At 47.6% G+C, this 24,095-nt stretch overlaps 1 protein-coding gene across 4 annotated transcripts; it reads left to right on the forward strand.

Annotated features, from left to right (window-relative positions):
- The first annotated feature begins 123 nt into the window (after positions 1-123).
- Positions 124-22,485, forward strand: Atp6v1e2 (ATPase H+ transporting V1 subunit E2). 4 transcript variants are annotated; one of them, XM_050146181.1, is made up of 3 exons: positions 125-241; positions 14,042-18,168; positions 21,569-22,485. In XM_050146181.1, exon 3 carries the CDS (start codon positions 21,668-21,670, stop codon positions 22,346-22,348), a length of 681 nt encoding a protein of 226 aa, XP_050002138.1. In that variant the 5' UTR covers positions 125-241; positions 14,042-18,168; positions 21,569-21,667; the 3' UTR covers positions 22,349-22,485. The 4 variants fall into 4 exon arrangements, with proteins under 4 accessions (XP_050002140.1, XP_050002138.1, XP_050002139.1 ...); XM_050146182.1 differs by lacking the exon at positions 125-241 and adding an exon at positions 1,535-1,634; XM_050146183.1 differs by lacking the exon at positions 14,042-18,168 and having other exon boundaries at positions 124-241.
- The last annotated feature ends 1,610 nt before the right edge of the window (positions 22,486-24,095 follow it).

A 24,095-nucleotide genomic window follows, 5' to 3' on the forward strand; every position in this document is an offset into this window, starting at 1 on the left:
TTTGGGGAGGGCGGCGGAGGGGAGGGGCCAGGCGGCTCTGCCCGCCCCGCACCGCCCCGGCCCCCGCCCGCCTGGGCCCGGAGGAGGGCGGTCCCCGCTGCTCCCGAGTGCCGCGCGTCCCGAGCCCCGCGCTCGCACCCGCGCCCGCCGTGGGGGCCCTGCCGTCACCCTAGCCTGACTCCCCGCGAGGCGAGCGTGGAGACAGTGGAGGAGGCGCCCGAGAGCCGGGAGGATGGAGGAGGTGGGGAAGGGGGAACTGGGGGGGGGAGGGGCTCCCGGGCAGCCGCTCGGGAGGAGCCCAGGGCTCCTCGCGAAAGTGCGGCCAGAGCCCGGAAGCGTCTGCAGGCCCTGGTGCGGGGAGGAGACGTGGAGGCCTTTCGGGGAACCACGACGACTTCAACGGTGACGCAATTGTGTAAAATTACACAGATGTATTTATTTAAACTCAGCCTGGAAGGCAGGAGCCGTCCTATCGGCCTGCAAATGCTCCACGCAACTAGAAATCAGGAACAGAGGCCAAGAAGGTTATAAAAATAATTAATAACAATAATTAGAAAGACGCGCGGAGGCTGGAAGGGTGGTAGGTCTCTGAGCTGAAAACTGGGACTCCTGGCTTAATGCTTTCTCTAAAGCATCACCACCCCCACGCCTTTCGCAGCACGAGCTTGAGTCATTTTCTATGAAATTGGTGACTAAGAGATGCAGCATATTGCACCCCCAACCAGCCACAAAGGGGCGAGCCCTGTTCAGGAGACAGCAAATGTTATTTGTGCTCCCCCTGGAGGCGACGTCGCCCGAAGCTTTCACCCCCCCCCCCCTCAAGTCTCCAAAACTATTTGGTTGTGATTCTTGAGATATGATGTGTCCTCATGCTCTGAGATTTGGCTGGGGATCCAGGGCCAACCCTGCGCCTCTGTCTGGCAAGTCCGGAAACACTTGTCTGGCCGGGGCCGTTCTGTGGCCCAGTGCTGCTTTAAACGTAAGGAGCTGGAGAGAAGACGCTCTCAGTGCTGAACACCCCCCCTCCCATCCTACCCCCTGCTTTCTGACAGGGAAATCCCTCCTACTCACCAGTTCACAGTGGTAGAAATAACTGTGGTGAGAGGGGCGTGGGGTCATTTAGACCCTCGCCCTCGGGTTTTGGATGAGGAACTAGTAGCTGGGAAGTGGTTACTACTGGCGGTCAAGAACTTCGGGAGCACTTGAGGGAAATGCTTACCGCGGTGTCCTCATTCTCCCGATCCACGTGGGACCCATTCTCAAACCCGAAACCCGGTTTCAAATCTACCAGGAAGATTTCGAGTATCATTTAAAGTTCCTTGTGAACGTATGGTAGTATCTCTCTCTATAACCTGCCCATTGCATTTGAGTGGAAGGCCTTGCACTGGCTGCGTTGATAAATCTGGAAGTTACTCCTAAGTTCTCAAAGGCTAAGAAAGGCAGCAAACTGCCTTGAAAGTCAGATCTGCCTCTTTCCCGTGGAGAGGAGGGAAGGAACACCATTAGCTCAGGCGCCCCCGTTTTTTTTTGCAGAGGCTAGTATTCTGAAAGGAGGATCTGTGGAAGAGGCGAGGGAGCTGTGGGAGCCAGCTCTGCTGGAAAGCTGAATTTGGTCCAAGCACCACAAGTTAGCAGTGAGTCTGTCTTTCTCTGGGCCTCAGTTCTTTTGCTCTAAAAATGTGAGCTGGTCTCCCAGGGACCCCAGGTTCTGGATGGCTGTGGGAAGCTCTGGGAATCTCAGAGCACACTCCAAGTTGGGAACTGATGGGCGCTGAATCATAGAGTGGTGATTTCACTGGCGACGGTGACCTCATTCCCTTGGCCCATAGCAATGCCAGACAGACTGCCAAGAATATTAGCACTCTGGGGACGGTCACACCTGGTATGGCTTTGGCTTGTAAAAGGGGGTCGGGGAGTCATCCGGAATACTGCCTCATCAGCCCCTGCTCCCTTCAACTGGAATAAATAGACCTCTGCAAGACACTCTATTTCCCATGGGCAAAAAGTGGTAAAACAGAACAAAACCCAAAACAGTTCTCAAATGTCAAGGACTGGGGGACAGGAAGCAACTTTGTCCTTAAGCATCCCATAGGCCTCTGCTTCCCCCCCCCCTTTTGTTCCAACTGTGAGCATTGAAACAGACACAGGTTTGTGTGGGAACAGTGAGCTTGTCTAGGCTGCCTTCTCTTTTTCCTCTACTCCTTCCTTCCTCCTCCTCATTGATTCATTCAGTACTTCACTTAACAAGCGTGAATTGAGGTCGACTAGAAGCCAGGCTTTCTTCCTGGCCAGGGGACTTAGAGCTGGCAAGCCACCATGGCTAGAGGGGGAGCGGAAAGGACCTGATGGGCAAACAGATAATTACTACGTAATGTAATCAGTACTGTGGTGGAGGAGAAAGGGCAGGCTTCTGGAAGAGCTGAGGAGCAGCCATGCAGAGCTGTGGGCATGCTGAAGAAGGACTTGCAGAAGTACTATCATTGGCCTGGGACTTGTGAGGCCAATAGGAGAAGGCCTGGGAGAAGCAGAGGGCAGGCCCTGGCCAAGGGAGAGCAGCACACAATTTCTTAGGAACGGAGGCCATCTGAGGTGGACAGAGAACAGACTTAGCGGGGCATAGGAGCCAATGATGCTGCCTGCTTGTCAAACCTTATTGCCACATAACATACAGAGAGGACCATCTTTATCTACACAGCAAGAGACAAAGGTACCGTCTAGGTGAGCCTAAATGGAAGGAGATAGTGAACATGGTGAACGAGGGAGGGATTGGCAGAGCACTGTGCGGGACCTGGGTTGTGCTGTGCACTCGGAGGTCAGTGATGTAGGTAATCTTGTTTTATCTCTGGAATACTATGCAGGATGAGACTTGTAGACAGCGGCTATTGGCTGCTCTGTCTAGGACAGCACCACTTGCTTCTGATAAATATTCTTTGTAATTTCATCTCTGTCATCATGTGACTTGGCGGGAAGCTCTTACTTTCCACATCCTGCCTGAACCCACGAGGACTAGCCCTACATGGGTACCACAACCAAGGCAAGACAAGGCACGCATTTCCTGGAGTTTTCGAATTGGGAGTTCACAGGAGGGCTTCTTTCCTCCTCTTCACTGCATAGCTGGCTTGTGTGGGTCTGAAAACCATTGGCTATTCAGGAACTAGTTAGTGCAAGCCAGAGGCCAGAAAGAAGCCACGGTGGAGATGTGCTGCCCTTAAAGCATGCACACACACACTTGTACGAATGTGCACACTTGCATGAATGTTCACACAAAGAAAGCTCATGGGGGTAATCTAAGTTCAGGATTCTTGTGCTCCTGTGGCTCTTTAGACGGCCAAACAGCTGGTATAGCATGCTCTCTCTCTGGTTTTTCGAGATAGGGTTTCTCTGTGTAGCAGCCCTAACTGTCCTGGAACTAGCTCTGTAGACTAGGCTGGCCTTGAACTCACAGAGATCTGCCTGCCTCTGCCTCCTGAGTGCTGGGATTAAAAGCAGCTGCCACCATCGCCCAGCACAGCTCTTCTTTTTGCCTAACTGAAGTTAGTTTTCAGTCACTGGTCACCAAAGGGATTCTGACTTCTACAGTGCTCTCATTATAAGCTGAGGAAAGGAATATGCAAAGACATTAAAAAAAAAAAAAACTTGCTCAGTTACACAGCCAAGTAGTGGGGCTAAGGTTTGAAATGTCTTCCAGTCTTATGCTACTGGCCATGTGTTCCATGACAGTGCGTTGAAGACTGTAGGCAAAGAAAACGACTAATTTAGTCTGTCATTGGAAACCCCTCTGGGACTAGAGCGTGGATTTGGTGAGTAGGAGGAGACTAAGACAGAGGGAAGAGGGGGAGAGGTCATTTTAGACTGAATGAAGCAGGGCTGGAGAGATGGCTTAGAGGTTAAGACCACTGACTGCTCTTCCAGGGGTCCTGAGTTCAAGTCCCAGCAACCACATGGTGGTTCACAACCTCTCTAATGAGATCTGGTGCCTTCTTCTGACCTGCAGGCAGAACACTGTATATAAATGAATGACGAATGAATGAATCTTTAACTAATTGAAGTATTACCATGAATATGAAGAAGAGAGTCACTTTGGAGGATGTGTATACGACAGAAATCCATGGGGCTTGATAACAGCATGGGAAGGGCTTCTATCTTCCATTGATTGCTCCAACCAGCAGGTTTTCCTTGACTCAATAATTAAAAGACTTAGACTTCCTCTGATTGGATCAATTCAGTTCGTCCTTAAGCCAGTCATGGTAGGGAAATGCTGGATGGCTTTTACCTAACACCCGGGTGACGCCTCATCCATAAAACCATCCTTCTGGAAAGGGGTTGGGACCATTTTGGTCGGCTCTATCCACCTACTGAGGCATGGGCTTCATCCTGACTAGATTCTATGCTTCCCACGTGATGGGCTACAGTTCCGAAGGAGGCTCTCTGCTGGAGAGGCAGCCAGCAGCATCACTCACCTGGGTTGTTGCTCACCAGGGTTCCCAGGTCCCCCAAGGCTACAGTAGGAATGACAGTTTTAAAGGGAGAAGTGTGTCAGGTCAGGAGCAGAGGAAGGTGACATGCGTCCATCACAAAGCCACGGTTTGTCTCTACAGGAGCCTATCCTCACTCTGAGCCTTGGCACCCACCCCTACCACCCCCCAGTCTATGAAATTCCTTCTGGGAAGTGGCCAATTAGGAAGGGGAATGATCTATCATTTGTCATGATACTGCTTTCTCTTACACATCGTCCCTATGTTCAGATTGAGCCACGGATGTGCTAAGGGCTCATGACTTCATGTCATCTGGCCAAATACCCTGCCTACACTTTTCCTTCCTATTTACACCTCCCATCTGCATTGCTGTCTTTGGTAACAGACATTGCATGGTGCTTTGAGCTGGGGCACTGATGGCTTAAACACTGTAGTGAGTTCTTAAAAGTCTTCGGACCTTAGCAGGTAGAATGAGGGAAACCAAGTCTAATAAGATTGCCTCACTTGGTTTCCATTTCCAAGTGACTGTAACTAGATCCCCCTTTCCAGCTCAGTACCTCGCAGAAATTCAGGACTAAACCCCAGACACTGAGGAGTCTAGCTGAAGTACTGCTCATAATGTTTGCCATCTTCTGCCTTCCGCCATACCCTGGGTTTAGGAAAGCAGTCTTTGTGAATGACAATGTCACCACCAATTGCTGTAGGAGAGGACACGTCCTTAGAGGTTGATGCAATAAAATAGTCATATAATTTGGGAATTGTTCCCTTCCATAGCCTCAAAAAAGGCTGGGTCACAGATTTCTCTTTGAGGAATGAAGTCTGTATTTTATCCCATGCTTCATGTCTAAGAGTGGTGTAATGGAGTTCCTGGTTCAGAAGTGACAGACACGTGAGTTGTTTAGATATATGTGGCAGCAATGACACCTACCCGCCAAACTCATTTGTGGCTCTTCTTTCATAGTATATGTTCTGGTCAGTGAACTTCAGAACCACATTTTGAATGTAGAGCATCTTCTGGTTCAGTGGTTCTCATCATCACCCCTTTGGGGTTGCGTATCAGATAGTTACATATCAGATACTTACATTACAGTTTGTAACAGTAGCAAAATTACAAGTATGAAGTAGCAATGAAATAATTTAGGGATCACCACAACATGAGGAACTATATTAAAGGGTTGCAGCATTAGGAAGGTTGAGAGCCAATGGTCTAGTTTGTGAGTCTCAGCGGAAGAAAAGAGCTAGCTTTAAAGATAGACATTGCAGACGTTCCATCCTTGCCAAATTCATGAGTTAGTGAAACTCAACTCAAATATAAGCAAATACTCTCTGGAGGTTCAGCTTCAGCGATGGGTACGGAAGTCAGTTTCTGACATGGGAAGTGGCACCTCAGGGCAGGCAGTGGTTATAGATGTGGTATGATTGAGTTCCTGGTTCAAAAGCGGCAGGTGTTCACAGGGGTCGTTGAAAGCAAGGTGATGAGAATTGTGGCAGAAGTGGTTTTCTTACCAGAATAGCTCCCGAGGTGTGTGCTGGACACCATTCCCATCTTCAAGTTCTGGTGTGTGTTGCTGTTATTGGTTAATGAATAAAGAACTGCTTTGAGCCTATGGCAGGGAAGAACAGAACTAGGCGGGGAAGGCTAGGCTGTATGCTGGGAGAAATAAGGGCAGAATCAGAGAGAAGCCAGGGAGGTGCCAGAGATAGACGCTGGGAACTTACCCATTAAGCCACAGCCATGTGGCGATACACAGATTAATAGAAATTGGTTAGATTAATATAAGAGTTAGCCAATAAGAAGCTGGGGCTAATGGGACAAGCAGTGATTTAATTAATACAGTTTCTGTGTTATTATTTCAGGACTAAGCTAGCCAGGCAACTGGGAACCAACAAGCAGAGACCTCCTCCAGCAAAGTTTCCCTAGTCTTTCTACAACCTTGCATGCTATTCATGATTCTCTTAAGGTTCTCCATGCCTTTTCTGTTTAATCAGACATTGTTTCTGTTGCTTGCAACCTGACCTCCTGAGAAAGGAGTGGAAAAGCAGATGTCTACGTTGAACGCACTTTGCGTAAGCAGTGTAGTTGTGTTCACTTCTACCATAGAAAGCAACAGTACTAGACCAATCTTCCTGGTGTAAGGAACTTGAAAATGATACTAGATGCAAAAAAAAAAAAAACAAACAAAAAAACCACTGTGTGGTAGTTTGAATGTAATTGGCACACATAATCTCATAGGGAGTAGAAGTGGGTATGGCCTTGTTGGAGGAAATGTGTCACTATAGCGCCAGGGTTTGAGGTTTCCTATGCTCAGGATGGCACCCAGTGTCTCAGTCAACTTCCTGTTGCTTGCAAAATGTAGGCCTCTCAGCTGCTCCTCCAGCTGCCTACACACTGTCATTTTCCCCGTCATCCCCATCACGATGATAATGGACTGAACCTCTGAACTGTAAGCTGCCACCACAATTAAATGTTTTCCTTCATGAGAGTTGCCGTGGTCATGGTGACTCTTCACAGCAATAGAAGCCGTAACTAAGACACATTGTTTCCCAGATATTGGACCATGTGTGGTACAGGGATGAGTTCCTGAAGAAAGGAATTAAGTAGTAAAAGCCCTACTGCCCCCCCTTTATGTAAGAGTATTTTCTTAATGGAAGTATCAAACAGAGATTGGTGGCCTTGTTCAGCAGAGATAGCTGGGGAGACTTTCAAGACAAGGAAGGTATCATGGAGAAGACAGTATGGAAGCAAAAAAGGCTCCTGCGTCCCTTGCTCTGTGGTTGATTACCAAGTTGCATTTGTATAGGGTGAGCTTCTACCAGGTTAAGGAAAGGGCTCCACACTGCTCCAGGAGATGTTTGGGTTTCAACCAGCCAGTATGAAGAGCTCTTATTGAAAGCCCAGGGAATTCACTTCAGTAGAAGGGTTAGAGCTACGGTGTCAGGCGACTTTAGGCATTTTCCCAACAAAGTTTAGAGACGAGCTCAGAAAGAACAAATTCATTAATGAGCATAGCCAGATTTTAAAAAAATCTGCATTTTAACAACAACAAAATACAAGTATGAACACAAAAAGCTTTTCAGAATGTTAAAAATTACTGCACATACAAATGGGTGTGATGCTGCAACAAAATCATAGACAATTTAGTCGGCAGAAACAAACCAGGAATGACAAGACAGTGCAATTAGCAGACAGACATTTTAAATTTAGTTTTTTATTTTTATGTGCTTTGGTGTTTGGTCTGTATGTGTGTCTGTGTGAGGGTGTCAGATCCCCTGGAACTGGAGTTTATACACAGTTGTGGGCTGCCATGTGGGTTCTAGGAATTGGACCCAGGTCCTCTGGAAGGGCAGCCAGTGCTCTTGACTGCTGAGTCATCTCTGTAGCCCAAGTACTTTAAAAGAACTTTAAAATGTGAACAAAGATTTAAGGGAAAGCATGAACATGATGAGGAGGAAAATGGGAAGGTAATTTTAGAAGCACACAGAGCGTTAGAGCCGAAGTGTTCACTACCTGAAGGGAGGAACTTATTGGACATTGAAAAGGAAACATTAGCAGTCGACACCAACTTAGACCATCCAAACTAAAGAATGCTAAAGAACATGCGTGTTTGTGTGTGTGTGTGCACGCACACACACACGTGCATGCACACATGTGCACAGCAGTACTAAATGATTTTATGTGCATGCATGTTTGGAATCTAGAAAGGACTGGGAGGTAATGATTTGAAGTCATTCCAGTTTTGTGAGATTATTAATGAAGAATTTCAATACATGCAAAGTGAGGAAACGACATCAAAAAAAATCACTTCATAATGGAATCACCAAAAGTCAGTGATAAAAGGAAGAAAAATTGAGAGCAAAATATAAAAAAGATACTGTGTACCAAGGAACAGAGGTAGAAATAACTGACTTCTTATCTGAAATAATGCAAACTGGAGTATAATATAAAGGAATCTTTTAGCGTTGAAAAGAAGGTAAAGAAAGCATCATAATTTAGATTCTATATTCAGCAAAAACTATCATCGAAATGGAAGGAAAAAGAATTTGTATTTTTTTAGATATCAAAAATAGTGGTGGCACATGCCTTTAATCCCAGCACTAGGGAGGTAGAGGCAAAAGGATCTCTGTGAGTTTGAGGCCAGCCTGGTCTACACAGTAAGTTCCAGGACAGCCAAGACTGTTAAACAGAGATACTCTGTCTCTAAACAACAACAAAAAATGTGTTAGATTGGCTAATTGATAAATAATTGAAGTGTGCTGCTTATATAGTGACCTTGGGAAATTCAGAACCAAAACACTAGTTGACTTTACTATGTCTGGAAAGGGTTTACTCTTTGCTACCAGGAAGGCATTTTGGTTCTGCATCTACTCTGGGGGACCAGAAGGACAAAAAGAGAATGAAAAATAAAAGGTGGGATGTATATGAACCCACAAGACCTTTCTATAAGAGAAACCACTGCACCCACAAGTTCTTTGCCCATCAAAATCATATTAGATATAAGAACATCTCATGTCTAAGAACACCAGGGGATAGTTCATGGCAACCATGCCTACTGTCCATGGAAATGGGGATGTGGACATGAGAACCTTTGTGTTTTAGGACCTTAATAAAAAGGCAAGCTATTTGTTCTTTGAATGAGGGCTGAAGAATGGGGGAAAGTAGAGATTCTGCATTTCTAAGACATAAGTAAATACCTCATAAGAACCAGGAAAAGCCCAACCACCATCCCGGCAGAGCACCCTGAGCAGGCCATCAACTTCTGTTCAATCCTGTCTACTTCCCTGCCACCATCCTGGTCTCACACATCCAGGTCAGGATGTGGGATTCCCCTCTATATGCTGTGAATATCATTGGTTAATAAAGAAACTGTGTTGGGCCTGCACAGGGAATAGAGGTAGGCAGGGGAAACTAAACTGAATGCTGGGAGAAAGAAGGAGGAGTTAGAGAGAAGCCATGTAGCCCTGCCAGAGACAGATGTCAGAACTTTAGATGGTAAGCCACTGCCACGTGGAGATACACAGATTAATGGAGATGGGTAAATTAATATATAAGAGTTAGCCAATAAGAAGCTAGAGCTAATGGGCCAAGCAGTGTTTTAAATAATATAGTTTCTGTGTGATTACTTTATGTCTGAACTTCCAGGAGGCTGGGAAACAAACAAGTAGACTTCTTACAACAAGGTCTCTTGGTCCTTCGGGGGTAGAAGGCATTGGGCATAGGTGGCATCATGTAGTACTAGAGGCAAAACATCCTTGTCCTACATTACTTGTTCTACAGGCCTTCAACTAAGCATGTGAACTTCCATAAGTTCCATAGATCCAAAGCTAACTTACTGCTTATAACATATCATGTTCTATAGCGATACGGGTTTAAAGGTACTGAAATAATTTTTCCTTGTTTGTAAACACTCTTTGTCTCAACCTCCCCCAGGAAAGTTATCTCAAGCCTTTCTCTGGCTCCCTCTGACCTCCTTATTTGGTATCTGGAGGGTTAATACAGGGCTAAGAAGGGAATTTGGAATGCAGTTCCAGGAGGCAGGACCACTCTGGTTGATCTCATCTTCTACTTGAGTGTAAGTTAGAATTATGACTTCCTTATAGTCACCCCTTTGAGCAGAATAGTCTCAGAGGCTTCCAGACAAATCTATTTAACTACCTCACACTTCACAACTTCCTGTGGAGCCCTGTGTCCCAGCAAGGTAGGCTGTATGGGAGCCCCACTGGAGTAGGCCACTTCATCACTGTAACACCCGATTTCGGTGTTACACCCTCGGTACAGTTCACATGCAGCTGTACCGAATGCGAGTCCTGGCAAGGGCCTGGAGATTGAACACAAGACACAGAGACCAGGGTCATTCGATAGGAGATCAAGTGAATGCCGTTTATTCAGACTTGGGGAAGCCTTTTTCTACCTAACTGCAGCACAAAGATCTCTCCCCCCAGGGAGGTGGGAAATTACCATATTAACAATGGAGAAGATTGCCTGCAGCTAATCACCAGGTGGGGCAGGGATAGCACGGAAACACACAGGAAGCTTAGTTAACTGATAACAAACTGTCCCCGCCAATGCACCCCAGAAATAAGGGAGACCAGGGGCCCACACATCACCTTCCATCAACACATTTGGTCTTTTCTCATTCAGACAAAGGGCTGAAAACACCCAGGGTTGTTAGCAGTTTATACGGGCACTTCACCATCCAACCATTTGCGTGTCGGCTCAGTAGGTAGCTATGATGGTTCACCATCCAACCATTCGTGTGTCGGCTCAGCGGGTAGCTATGATGACATTGCTGCATTCTGCTGCCTCCATGAGATGGGTAAGGAAAAGGGAAAACAGCACTTTTCCCAAAGAAGTCCCTGAAGAGATGCTGGACTTGGTGAGGGACAATGTTGGACAGGCATTTACATCCTCTTTCTTGCAAACCAGTACTTGCCCTGTGCTGGGGGTTGAGCTGTGTCCCTCTTAAGGGTTGAGGCCAGGACTCTTACGATGGTATCAGAGCAGTGTGTGCTCTGAATATGTCACTTAGAGCTGAGGACTAAGAGTAGACATGGCTGCTGTTTGTCTCTGAGGCTGATGCTTGTATTCCTTCTCAGTTCTGAAGTTCTGGATGGAGAGCTCTCTCTGAGGTGATATATCCCAAAGCTACTCACTCACCTCAGTCTTAGGCTTGGTCCTCTGGAGGCTTCCTGGGACCTCTAATCTAGGCTCACTTCCCCACAGGTAGTTAGAGGGTCTGGTTCTATGTAAGGTCAGAGGGCAGGAACCTTAGAGGCGAGGCCAGGGGAGTTACAGTTTGTAATAACAAACTCACCTAGAACTTTCCAAAGATTGTTCAACCTTCATATCTCTGGCCTTTCAGTTCCATTGTGAGGGTGCCAACATCTCTCCTCCACAGATGTGATTTCCATTGTGAGGGTAGGGTACCAGCATCTCCCTTTTACAGAAGTGCCTTCCACTGTGAAGGTACCAGCATCTCTCTTTCACAGACGTGACTTCTGTTTTAAGGGTACCAGCATCTCCCTTTCACAGATGTGACTTCCATTGTGAGGGTACCAGCATCTTACTTTCACAGATGTGACTTCCATTGTGAGGGTACCAGCATCTTACTTTTACAGATGTGACTTCCATTGTGAGGGTACCAGAATCTTCTTTTCACAGATGTGACTTCCACTGTGAAGGTACCAGCATCTCCCTTTCACAGATGTGACTTCCATTGTGTGGGTACCAGCATCTTACTTTTACAGATGTGACTTCCATTGTGAGGGTGCCAGCATCTCCCTTTCACAGATGTGACTTCCATTGTGAGGGTGCCAGCATCTCCCTTTCACAGATATGACTTCCATTGTGAGGGTACCAGCATCTCTCTTTCACAGACATGACTTTGTTGTGTCAAATAAGATCATCTGACCCTATGTTAGTTAATTTTTGTCAATTTGGCACAAACTACAGTTACCCAGGAAGAGGCAATCTCGATCAAGGAAATGTCCCTTTCAGACTAGCCTATCGACATATCCTCAATTAAGGAAATGCCCTTATCAGGCTTTCCTATAAACACATCTGTTGAGCACTTTCTTGATTAATGGTTACAGTGGGACGGCCCAGTCCACCATGGGTGGTGCCATCCCCTGGACAGGTGTAATTGTATACATCCCGTTCCCTGGGTTGTGTAAGAAAGCGGCCTGAGAAAGCCACGGAGCAGCATTCCGCCATGTCTTCTGCTTCAGTCCCAGCCTCCGGGTTCCTGCCTCGACTTCCCTTCATGATGGACTGTAAGCTGTAAGAGGAACTAAACCCTTTCCTCTCTAAGCTGAAGTTGGTATCAGAGAATGGGCTGTTACAATAGCCCACCTGGCCCTGCTCATAAGGGGAGGATTCTGGAAGCATCTGTCAGTCTGGTCTGGAAACGCCATCAAGGGCTTGGAGCTTAACGAGCTGTTCTGTGGGAACATGGACGATAATGCCGGAGCAATGCAGATGGCTTGTGAAATTTCAGAAGGATGCAAAGCCTCTCGGGGCTGTCAATATTTTGAATTGGGAATCTGTGGGTCTTGGTTAGCTGTGGCTGTTGGCTAACAAGAGACCAGCACCTCTGAAGTGAAATCCTTGCTTTACTGGGGCAATCGATGCTGGTTACCTAGGGCTGAAGAATCATCTATGACTAAGAAGCGACCAGCACCCCTGCGGTGAGACTCTGGAAGTATTCCCGCAGGGTCAGGACCCCGAGACTGTGGTCCAGAGGGGCCAAGGCTGTGCGTCAAGGTAGCAAATGAACTTGGTGATGTGTAAACGCATCCCATACAGGACAGAATCATTGGCATAGAAGTTACAGGACTGAAGGAGTCAGGGGTGGGGGCTGAGGTATGGTACTGTGAGGTGCCAGGAAAGGTCACTGGTGAAGGGGCAGCCTCAGCTGCAGTGGAAACCCCAAGGTGCTAAGCACCATGTGGCAGGGATGGAGTCCCCGAAAGAAGCCATGAGAGGCCATTGGTGAAGATACAGCCTCAGTTGTCATGGAGAGCTTTATTTCTTTTCTTTCTTTTTTTTTTTTTTGATGGCTCAAGCCTTTAATCCCAACACTCAGTAGACAGAGGCAGGCGGATCTCTGTGAGTTTGAGGCCAGCCTGATCTACAAAGCAAGTTCCAAGACAGGCTTGGAAACTACAACAGAGAAACTCTGTCTGGAAAAAGAAAAAAAAAAGATAATCACTCCCTTCTAGGTTAATCATCACCTGTGCACAATGTTTGGTTTTGCCTGTTTTGAACTTTGGATAAATCAGTGGTTCCCAACCTGTGGGTCTTTACCTGTTGTAGGTCACATATCAGATATCATGAGTATCAGATATTTACATTACGATTCATAACAGTCCAAAATTATAGTTACGAAGTAGCACAAAAATAATTTTATGGTTGGGGTCACCACAACATGAGGAGCTGTATTAAAGAGTCACGGCATTAGGAAGGTTGAGAAGCACTGGATAAACAAACTCATAGCATACATTTTCTTCTGACTTGCGTTTTCCGGCACTGTTTCTGTCACAGATGTTAATGTTGGTCCATTCCTTTCATACCCTGTCCCTCTTAGGAAGATAACTTTTATAAAGTCTACTCTTGGCAGAGATTCGGATTCCCTTCAATTATCTTATTATTAGGGACAACAGTGCTGTGAAAATTAATGTGCATGTTTTCCTCTCCTCCTTCTCCTCTCTCTTCTTGTTTTTGTTGGTATTGGACATTTAACTCAAGACTTTGTGTAACCCAAGACTTTGTGCGTGTTAGGCGAGAGCTTTATTTCTTTCAAGGTGGTTTGGGTTGTATCACCTGGAGGTGAGAGAGAACTGGAGGGCTCTTCTTGTGGAGGACACCGTCCCTGGAAACCAAGCTATACTAATTCAAAGCAAACCGCTCTTGGGGAGAACCCAACTTCTCTGAAGTACTGCTTTGAAACATCTGGCCTGCAGATGTTTTAGAAGAGGCTAAGTTGTGGTTTCTTGATGTAAATGATTTTGGAAGAAGTGTTTCCCTGCCTTGTCTGACTCACTCTTCCCTTTCTGCCCGGCCCCTACAGGCATTTTACGTTCTGCAGCCAGTACAAGAAATTGCTTAGCCTCTGGGATGGAGTCCCCAAGACTATATATGGTCCTCACTGTCATCACTGAAGATGTAGTTTATGCTTTTCTGACTGGATTTTCTCTCCAGGAGTGGACTTCTACTTCCGGAGCAAATGAGTGTAAAGCTCTCACTTGCCCCCTCCTCCAACTGGCTCCTGAGAGCACAGCATGTAGTTCCCATTGTTTGACAGCCTTAGCCCAGCCCAGCTCTGCGGGGGGGGGGGCACATCCACAGCCTTAGCCCAGCCCAGCCGCTCTGCCCTGGGGGGGGGCACATCCACAGCCTTAACCCAGCCCAGCGGTTCTGCCCTGGGGGCGGGGGGCTGCATCTACAGCTTTAGCCCAGCCCCAGCCTCAGCCCAGCGGCTCTGCCCTGAGAGGGGGGCACATCCACAGCCTTAGCCCAGCCCAGCCGCTCTGCCCTGGGAGGGCCGCATCCAAGTGTCACACCTGATCGCTCTTATGCCTCCTCTTTCATTACTGCCACCCTGTCTCTCATCCTGGGCATAACCTGTGCGGTCTCTATCTGCTTTATAGCCAGTTCATCTCATTTGCCTCTGCCACCACCCGGTGAATCTCCCTAGCCCAGTGTTGGGTCAAATTACAACCCTATTCAGAAACCACAGGCTCTGTCACTCATCCGAAACCTACAGCCACCTTATCTGTGCCTATTCTTTCCCCTTACCCTCTCTCACCTTGGATGGCAAGTATCTTTCCACACATCTTAGCCAGAGGCCTTTCTGCGCAGTTCAAGTTTCTGCTAAGAATTGGAACTCCATGAAGACTTGAGTTGTTCCTGACAGCTTGGATAAATTCCCAATTGCAAGTTCCACCAGTGTCCCGTCTTTTCCAGATTGACTTGCTCCACGTTAAGGTGCTATACTGGATCTCCCTGAGACCTCGCTTTGTCCGAATGTCTCTAAATTTCTACATATCCATCCTTTCATCATCATCCTTTCCCCCCATTTGCATTTTATTGTCAACACCCAGACGTTTGAAGCCGCCCACATGTAAGATGGCAGACATGTGGGGCCATACGCTGTGACAGTCTACGATGAGCTTGGTAGGAACTGCGGGGCTAGATCCCTGCATGCATGTAGCTTTAGTGGCTTTGTGGCTGCCCAGTCCTCTGGCTTGTGATTTCCTGTTTACCAACCATGTCTCCCATCACACCAAGGGCTTGGGAGCCAGGACTGGCATGGCCTTATTCTCTCTGTTGGCAGTGCCTGCACAGTGCCTCACACCCTGCTCAGCCAAGATCTGCTAAAAGACAGAAGGGGGCGCCTCCTCTCACATAGTTAGTTATGAATCTCCCCACACACACCCGCAAAAGGACTTCCTAAATTGCTTCACCTACTTCCTGGGCCCTACATATTGCCCCATGCTTCAAGTCCTGGAAAGCCCCTTCTTCTTGTTGCTTGGAAACCCCTAAGTGTCTAGAGGCCTAAATCTGAAGCTGCTTCCCTTTGGACGGGGCAGTGAGACCACACCACACACATCTGACCTCAGGCATGCTTACAGACACAGCTGGAATGAAGGAAGGTTGCTCAGGGTCTGGACAAGTTTCTGGCTGACAGACTCCTGGCTTCTTCTTGGTTATAGGATTCCTCGCTTCTCTAGGGTGTACATGGCTTCATGTAAGCAAGAGCCTGAAGAAATGGAGACTTCCAAGCTCATGCTTCCTCCTAGGACCTTTCCCTCAGCCACAGATACAAAATCACCAGTCCTGAAATGTCCCATCCACAGTCTCATTAGGGGGTGTCTGGAATATGACAAACATTTTTTAAAAAAAATTAATGACTTACTTTGTGTGGAAGTGTTGTGTATTAGTGTGAACATGCCATGACACATGTTTGGAGGGCAGAGGACAACCTGTGGGAGTCTGGTCTCGCTTCATCATGTGAGTCTGAGGGATTGAACTTAGGTCATCAGGCTTGGTGGCAAGAGCACCTTTACCTACTGAGATATCTCGCTGGCCCTGGACACTTCCTTTCTCGACCTGCGTGGTAGGTAGTTTCCAAATATTTGCTTGGGAGTCAGGACTTCCAAGTTAGAATTCATTAAGCTGCACATTTTTATTCCGTGTACTTTGCTGAATATATGTTGTATTCAATTTAAGAAGGCAAGAAAGGAAGGGAGAGACAGAGAGACAGAGACGGAGACGGAGACAGAGAGAGGAAGGAAACAGCGCATTCTTTCCTGACTCCAAGCCCCTAGTCCAGCCAGTCGCATTGAACAAGCACCCGCCTGCAGCTGCCTCTGCTGAACTGTTGGGTGCCGGTGCCCCGGCCCCACCTCTGAATTGTCATTTTGATGCGGAGCCTGGAGGCCCAAGAAGGAGTGTGACTCAAACTAGGACTGAAAGTAAGGGTGGGGCTCAGTCGAGCTGGACGTTTTACTTAGGGAACCGTGTGAGCAAACATTGCTGAGTGGAACTGCGCTAGGTGCTTGGGTCTGAAGCAGCAAAAATGCCCTGCTATTGGATATGGGGAGACACTTGGAAGTATGTCTGGTTTAGAGGCCCTGATTTGCTGCCATAACCTCAAATATCATTAGGACAGATATTACTTTCAGGGAAGTAGAATACAGGACTCTGGGTTTTTGTGCAAAAGCTGACATGAGGTTTTCTCAGTTTGGTTTGTTGTTTTGCTTAAATCAGAAGCCCATATGAACTCACAATTCCTATCCAAGACAGGCAGGAAGTTACATCTGCCAGACACATGACATGGCACCCGAGTTCCTGCAGATGAACGGCAGGCCACCCGAGTTCCTGCAGACGCATGGCATGGCACCTGAATTCCTGCAGGTGCATGGAGTGGCACCCGAGTTCCTGCAGACGCATGGCAGGCCACCCGAGTTCCTGCAGATGCATGGCAGGGCACTCGAGTTCCTGCACACACATGGGGTGGCACCTGAATTCCTGCAGACACATTGGCTCTAGCCCTGAATTTCAGCTCAGCCCACTGTGCAGACACTTCCAAGGCCAGCATCAATGAACACAGTAGAAGCTGGTGCACACGGAGGGCCCCAAGAACCGTGAACTGCAGCAACGGCAGGGAGCTGTGATGAGCTACAAGGCGATCCACTCCCACCCCCAGCCTGGGACCTTGGAATTCAGAACTCTGCCCACCATCACCGAGCTGTGCCTGTGTCTGGACTACGAATGAGGGCGCTGTGAAATGTTCGAAGAGTCCCTGAACTGAAGCCACGGCTACAAAGTTTACAAATTGAGAGCCAAATCGGATCTAGCTCCTTTACACCCAAAGAGGAACTGTGATGAGGGGTGACACCCAAAACCAAGGAGAGGTCATAGCAGCAGTGTGCTGGTGACAGTCACCATCCAGGAAGATGGACTCTGCCCATCCCTGTGACCAGTCTTCTCTTCTTTCATTTAAGCAATGGCCCCCGGATGTGGATGCTGTTATAGTCCCATTATACCCACAATGAAACTGGGTGCAGGGGGACCTGAAGCGCTTTAGAAAATCGCATGCATGGTCAGTGCAAAGCTGGGCATTCAGGCAACCCTGCTGGGGAGCCTGCACAGTGGAAGTTGTATGGACACCGAGAGGGGCCTCCATCATGAAAGGGAACCCAGCAGCCCCACGATAGGAGTGACTGGCTTAAAGACCATCTGGTGGATTTTGATTGGACTGCGTTCTCCTTAAACAGCCTTCAAATTTGGCTCCACAGGCTTCAAGAAAAGAGGCCATGACCCGCCAGCATGGTGGCTGTAGTTTGCATTAGTAAATGAATAAACTAGCTGCTTGGGTCTATACACGGGTCTGTTAAGGGGAGCCCACTCCAGAATCAGGCCCACCCTGTACCAACTTAATTGAGATTCTGAGTGTTGCAAGTGCCGGCTCCAGCCCCGGTGCCAAGGAGCTCTCTCCTGGACTCCTCTCGGCAGAACTGGCCAGCCTTCCTAAGGGACGGCCTAGCTGTGAATTTGAGCTGCTTGGTCAGATGGCCAGGGTCATCTGGACAGAAGGCTATGACGGTGCCAGGTTCCAGTGTGTGTTCCAAGTTCCACATTCTGTAGCAGACTCCAGGCGCCAGACCAAAGGCGGCTCCTAGCAGGGAACCGGTAAGGGCTGGCCCCGTGTGTTTGTTCCTCCACACACATGCCAGGGTGCCCTACATCTCCAACTCCCTAGCCTTTCATCCACAGCGGCTCCGAATGCTGGTGATAGCAGAGCCACTTAGCGAGTCTGTTAAAACCGATTTCATCGACACGTCTCATGTAGGAGCAGGGAATGTTTCCTTCTATTGACAAAATAACTTAGTTTCCAAAAGTATACCTCAAAATAATACGAGATGAGTTCCGTATCATTCTTTTTGGATAAAAGCTATTTTAAATAGGAACTTACTATGTGGCTCTGGCTGGCCTGGAACTTACTATTAGACCAAGCTAGCCCCAGACTGACGAAGCTCTGCCTGCCTCTTGCTCCCAAGTGCTGGGATTGGAGGCGTGCGTCACCATGCCCAGCCTTTTTGGAAAAATTAAAATTACATGAATGCATATCAGGGCTCAAGTGCAGAGCTTAAAGAACTTACTAGAATCGTTTTTTTCCTTCTACCATGAGGGCCCTAGGGGTCAAACTCAGGTTTTCAGATTTGGTGGTAAGAACTTTACCCTCTGAGCCATCTCACCAGTCCTGATTATGCCTTTAATATCCTTTTAATTTAGTTATTCTTTAGCTCTAAAATGTATTTAGTTCTTTGTATATTCTCTATTACGAATATTCTCATTTTGTTCAGGCATTTTTCCTGAGTTTGATGAGATTTTTTGAGTTTTTAAAATTAATTTATTCTTAGACAATTTCATCTGTGCATACAATCCATTCTGACCCACGGATCCCTCCACTGTCCCTTAGTCTCCTCCCACACCCCCATCTTCCATGCTTCCTTTCCTCCCACCAAATCTTCACCATGCTTTGTGTTTTTGTTTTGTTTTTTTGCTTTGTGACCAGTGGGGTTTTATCAGGTCACTCATGAGGACACGGGCATTGAGCAGGGTAGCATTTGTCACTGACGGATAGCTTTGCTACTGAAGAAAATGACTTTCTGTCCTCCCGCAGCTCAAGACTGCCGTCAGCTTTCCTGGGTGGGGCGGGTACCCACCAACCCTCATCCATCTGGGGTTGAATGTTTATGGATTCAGCCTTTTGTAGGTCCTATGTAGGCAACCACAGCTGTTGGAAGCCCGTGAATGTCATGGGGACGCCATGCCCATAGGACAGTATTTTATGGCCCTAGTAGGAAGGTTTGTTTTTTGTTTTTGTTTGGTTTTGTTTTTTGCTTCCTGGTGTTTTTTGTTTCTTTGTTTGTCTGCGGCACTAGGATGAAACCCAGGGCCGTGTGCGTGTTAGGCAAATGCTCTACCATGGAATCACACCCCCAGCATGAGGATTTTTCTCCTCCTCCTCCTCTCCTCTTCTTCATCACAATTATTGCCAGAGGAGGATATGTATATGATGAGTGTTTGCTGTTAGAGAATATTATTTTAAGATGTGCTACATTTGTTTATGCTGTAGAACATTTGTCTAATGATGCAAAGATGTGTTGCATTCTTTTGTGATGCATTTGTTTAACTCTCTAAAGCTGTGTTATTTTGCCTGTCTAAAACACCTCAATGGTCTAATACAGAACTGAACAGCCAATAGTAAGGCAGGAGAAAGGATCGGTGGGACTGGCAGGCAGAGAGAATAAATAGGAGGTGAGACCTGGGAAAGATCGAGGGGTGAGAAAGAGGAGGAGCAAGAAAAGAAGGGGACAGACACACAGCCACACAGTCACACAGCCAGCACAGAATGAGAAGGAAAGGAAAGAAATACAGAAATAAAGGGAAAACCCCAGAGGCAAAAGGTAGATGGTATAATTTAAGAAAAGCAGGCTAGAAACATGCCTGGTTAAGGCCAGGCACTCATAAGAAATAATAAGCCTCCATGTGTTTATTTGGGAACCGGATGGTGAGCCACACGCATGCACACACACACACGCATACACACACACACATGCACACACACGCACACATGCACACACACGCACACACACACACACACACACCAGTTTGTGAGTATAAGGTCACACATACCATGGAGCATTCATGGAGGTCAGAGTAAAAGAGTTGGGTCTGTGTTCCTTCCTTTACAGGGGTCCTGTGGACCACACACAGGTTGTGGGGACTGTTCATTCATGTTCAGATCCCAGATCCCAGACAGTGCCGGCAGAGGTTTTGATGGCAGCTGGTGTAGGATGAGCAGCAGGATTTCTTTTTGTGTGTGTGTGTTTATTTTTTAAATTTATTTATTTATTTATTAAAGATTTCTGTCTCTTCCCCACCGCCGCCTCCCCTTTCCCTGCCCCTCCCCCAATCAAGTCCCCCTCCCTCGTCAGCCCAAAGAGCAATCAGGGTTCGCTGCCCTGTGGGAAGTCCAAGGACCACCCTCCTCCATCCAGGTCTAGTATGGCGAGCATCCACGAAACTGCCTAGGCTCCCACGAAACCAATAGGTACAGTAGGATCAAAAACCCGTTGCCATTGTTCTTGAGGTCTCAGTAGTCCTCCTTGTCTGCTATGTTCAGGGAGACCGGTTTTGACCCAGGCTTTTTCAGACCCAGGCCAGTTGGCCTTGGTGAGTTCCTGATAGAACATCCCCATTGTCTCAGTGTATGGGTGCACCCCTCGCGGTCCTGAGTTCCTTGCTTGTGCTCTCTCTAGCAGCAGGATTTCTTAAAGGTCCTTGATGCGATTCAAAGATCTACACAAGTTGGAAGCCTTCCCTGGTGAAAAGACTACCTCTGCAGGCCCGTGCCTGTCCCCAGGGTGCCTTTCTCCTCTGAGCCATCCTCTTAAGTCTTTGTAGTTTTTAGAGGCCTTGTGATGCCTTCTGCCTCTGAGCAGTCTTCCTAGATCAAATCCTGCCTTACCAGGTTCTCATGATTCTCCCCAGTCCTCCCCAGCCCATAATGTATCTATTTGGTTTTTTAACCTTTTTTTTTTTAATTGTGTGCATGAGTGGTTTGCTTGCATACATGTCTGAGTGACGTATATGTGTAGTGCCTGCAGAGGCCATAAGAAGGTATCAGATCCCCTAGGTCTAGAGTTCCAGGTAGTTGTGAGCTACCATATGAACACTAGAAATCGAACTCAGGTCTAATGGCTGAGCCATCTCTCTAGCCCCACATCGAGACATTCTTTATGTTTGTGTTTTGATTTGATAGTTCCACTCCGTTGACTTTCCATCACTGTGTAGAGAATTCTGGACTAGAATGGGCCCAACTTGTGGCTACTGGGTGACAATGAGTGAAAGAGGAATGGAACAGAGGTTGGAGCCTCTGTTACTAAGGAATGAACAGTTTCGTACAAATCTTCCATCCCTAGACTTCTGTTTACTTCTCTATACACTGAGGGCTGTAGATATGGTCTCCAGGATCTTTCCTTTCAACTCTGATTAGCCCTTTCCTCCTTTGTGGACTCCACAGGGATGACATGGAACATTAGGAGCACTCTGGAAACTGCTCTGAATCGAAGCCACCAAAGGGTCCACGAGCTCTCCCTCTCCCCGCGTCCTGAGAGCAGCCATGGCCCTGAGTGACACGGATGTGCAGAAGCAGATCAAGCACATGATGGCTTTTATTGAACAAGAAGCCAACGAGAAGGCCGAGGAGATCGACGCCAAGGCGGAGGAGGAGTTTAACATTGAGAAAGGCCGCCTCGTGCAAACCCAGCGACTAAAGATCATGGATTACTATGAGAAGAAGGAGAAGCAGATAGAACAGCAGAAAAAAATCCACCTGTCCACCATGAGAAATCAGGCACGGATCACAGTCCTGAGAGCCCGAGACAACCTCATCTTGGAACTGCTCATGGATGCGAAGATGAGACTCAGTACAATCGTGCTGGATCCGGATATCTATCAGGAGCTGCTGGACAAGCTCGTGCTCCAAGCCTTTCTCCGGCTCCTGGAGCCTGCGATGATCGTCCGCTGCAGGCCACAGGACCTCCACCTGGTGGAGGCTGCCGTGCAAAGGGCCCTCCCTCAGTACGTGATGCTCTGCCAGAAGCGTTTAGAGGTCCAGGTTGATCATGAGGCATACTTGTCTCCAAATGCCGCTGGCGGGGTGGAGGTCTATAGCAGCGATCAGAAAATAAAGGTTTCCAATACCCTGGAAAGTCGGCTGACTCTCGCGGCCCTGGAAAAGATGCCAGAGATACGAAGGGCTTTGTTTGGAGGTAATGCCAATAGGAAGTTCTTTACATAAAGCGCCGGAAATGGAAGCTTGGGCTGAACAGCAAAGTCAAAAATCGTCTTAAGTCATTTGGACAAAGGGAACTGGGGTGGGGGGATGCGTCTGCCTCTTTGGAAGCTCTGGTGTTGATTCCTAGCTTTGAATAGCTAAAAGAATGGTATTTTGTCAACTTTGGAATAAAGCACAAATGATGCTCAGAAATCAAATTCTAGTTCATCCATATTGATGACAATTTCTGGGGCGTTTTGAAGTCTGGAATGAATGAAGTGAAGATGTCTTCACCTTAGTTGAGATATAAATTGCCCCTTTGACCTATGAGTCCAAGACTCTCAGCTTATTCAGCAATGAAGTGGGTTTTTCCTTCCTTTTTTCAGCTTTAGTGACTTGTGACAATGGTATTAAATGAGGGTCAGCATCATAGATGTGCCTGGTCCAGCTTCCCTGGAGCTCACGATCAGAAAAGCCCCAGGCAATCAGAAACGGAACCTACAGTTTCGTGGCTCTGGCCACTGCCTTGAAATTCTTGCTCTCTTTGGAGATGAGTAAGAGAAACTTCAGTGGGACATTGGGTGTGTACTATGGGTTTGGACCCTGAGCTTATGAATGCTACAGATTCCAGAAGTCCACCTATATTTACTAAGTACATCCTTGGCCTGTCTCTCCCATCTCCCTGCTGTTCCAAGGTCCAGCCTTCTACGTTACCAGCCTTCATCACCACCCCTCCGCCCCTGTATGCATGCTGGGTCAGAGTGGGATATACAAACTCTATGGAGTTCAGGATCAACTACAAAGATAGACATCTCTGCTCTTAGTTCAGGCACAGTGTGAAGTTCTTGAGGTTGATGGGAAAGAGAACCCAGCAGTTGTCAAACTTTCTGGGCCCAAGTATCATGGCAGGATCCTCAGGGGCTCCTGAGCAGTCTGGGGTCTGCAAAAAATCCCCCCCACCTGCAGGAGTCTTTCCTCAGATAGCCAAATGCCTGTGGAGATTTGGGCTGGGAGATGTCGAAATGAACAGCGGGGCTGGAGATGTAGCTCACCAGTTAAGAGCACTTGTTGCTCCTTCAGAGGACCCCAGCTCATTTCCAGCACTCAGACAGCTCATGGTCATTCATCTCTAACTCTGGTTCCAGGGGAACCAATTCATTATGACCTGTGCAGGCATACATATGGTGCACATACATACTTGAGGCAAACCCTCGCACGTGAACAGTAAAATCTGTGCTCATCTTGCTTTCCTTAGGAAGACATTAAGTAGGAAACAAACATGAAAGGTGGGGAGACTGCAGAAGTACTTCCTGTGCCATCACGCTTCCCTTACTGTTTAGACAAAGGCTCCTTCACTTTTACTGTACAGTGGACCCCACAGGTTCCATATTTAGTCTGCATGGGTATGTATGCTCTCAGTTGAGTCCGTGAGTATGTGCCTTTGATAAAAGGCTTGGATCAGAAGAAACCCTGGGCACCTTTCCAGAGCAAATGCTATGCCCTGTCTGGCCAGGACCATGTACTGAACAGAGAAGCCCATAGGACACAAACACAAAATTAGGGCAGGTTATTAGTAAGTTGGGGTACTTCATACCCCAGGGACAGAAATCTCCCAAGGCCTCAGGAAAAAGCTGCAACTGAGACTCAAAAAGCCACTTAGAATCCTCTTCCTCCTAAGTCCTGCCTCCATGATTTGCCAAATTCTCCTCACAGTGTTACCATGTCACACATTGCTTGGCCTTGCTCTTCCTCCTCCTCCCCTCTTTCCGTG

The sequence above is a fragment of the Alexandromys fortis genome, unplaced genomic scaffold (assembly GCF_014885135.2).
Source record: "Alexandromys fortis isolate MF-2015 unplaced genomic scaffold, M_Fortis_MF-2015_v1.1 scaffold_42, whole genome shotgun sequence".
In the NCBI taxonomy this organism is placed as follows: Eukaryota; Metazoa; Chordata; class Mammalia; order Rodentia; family Cricetidae; genus Alexandromys; species Alexandromys fortis.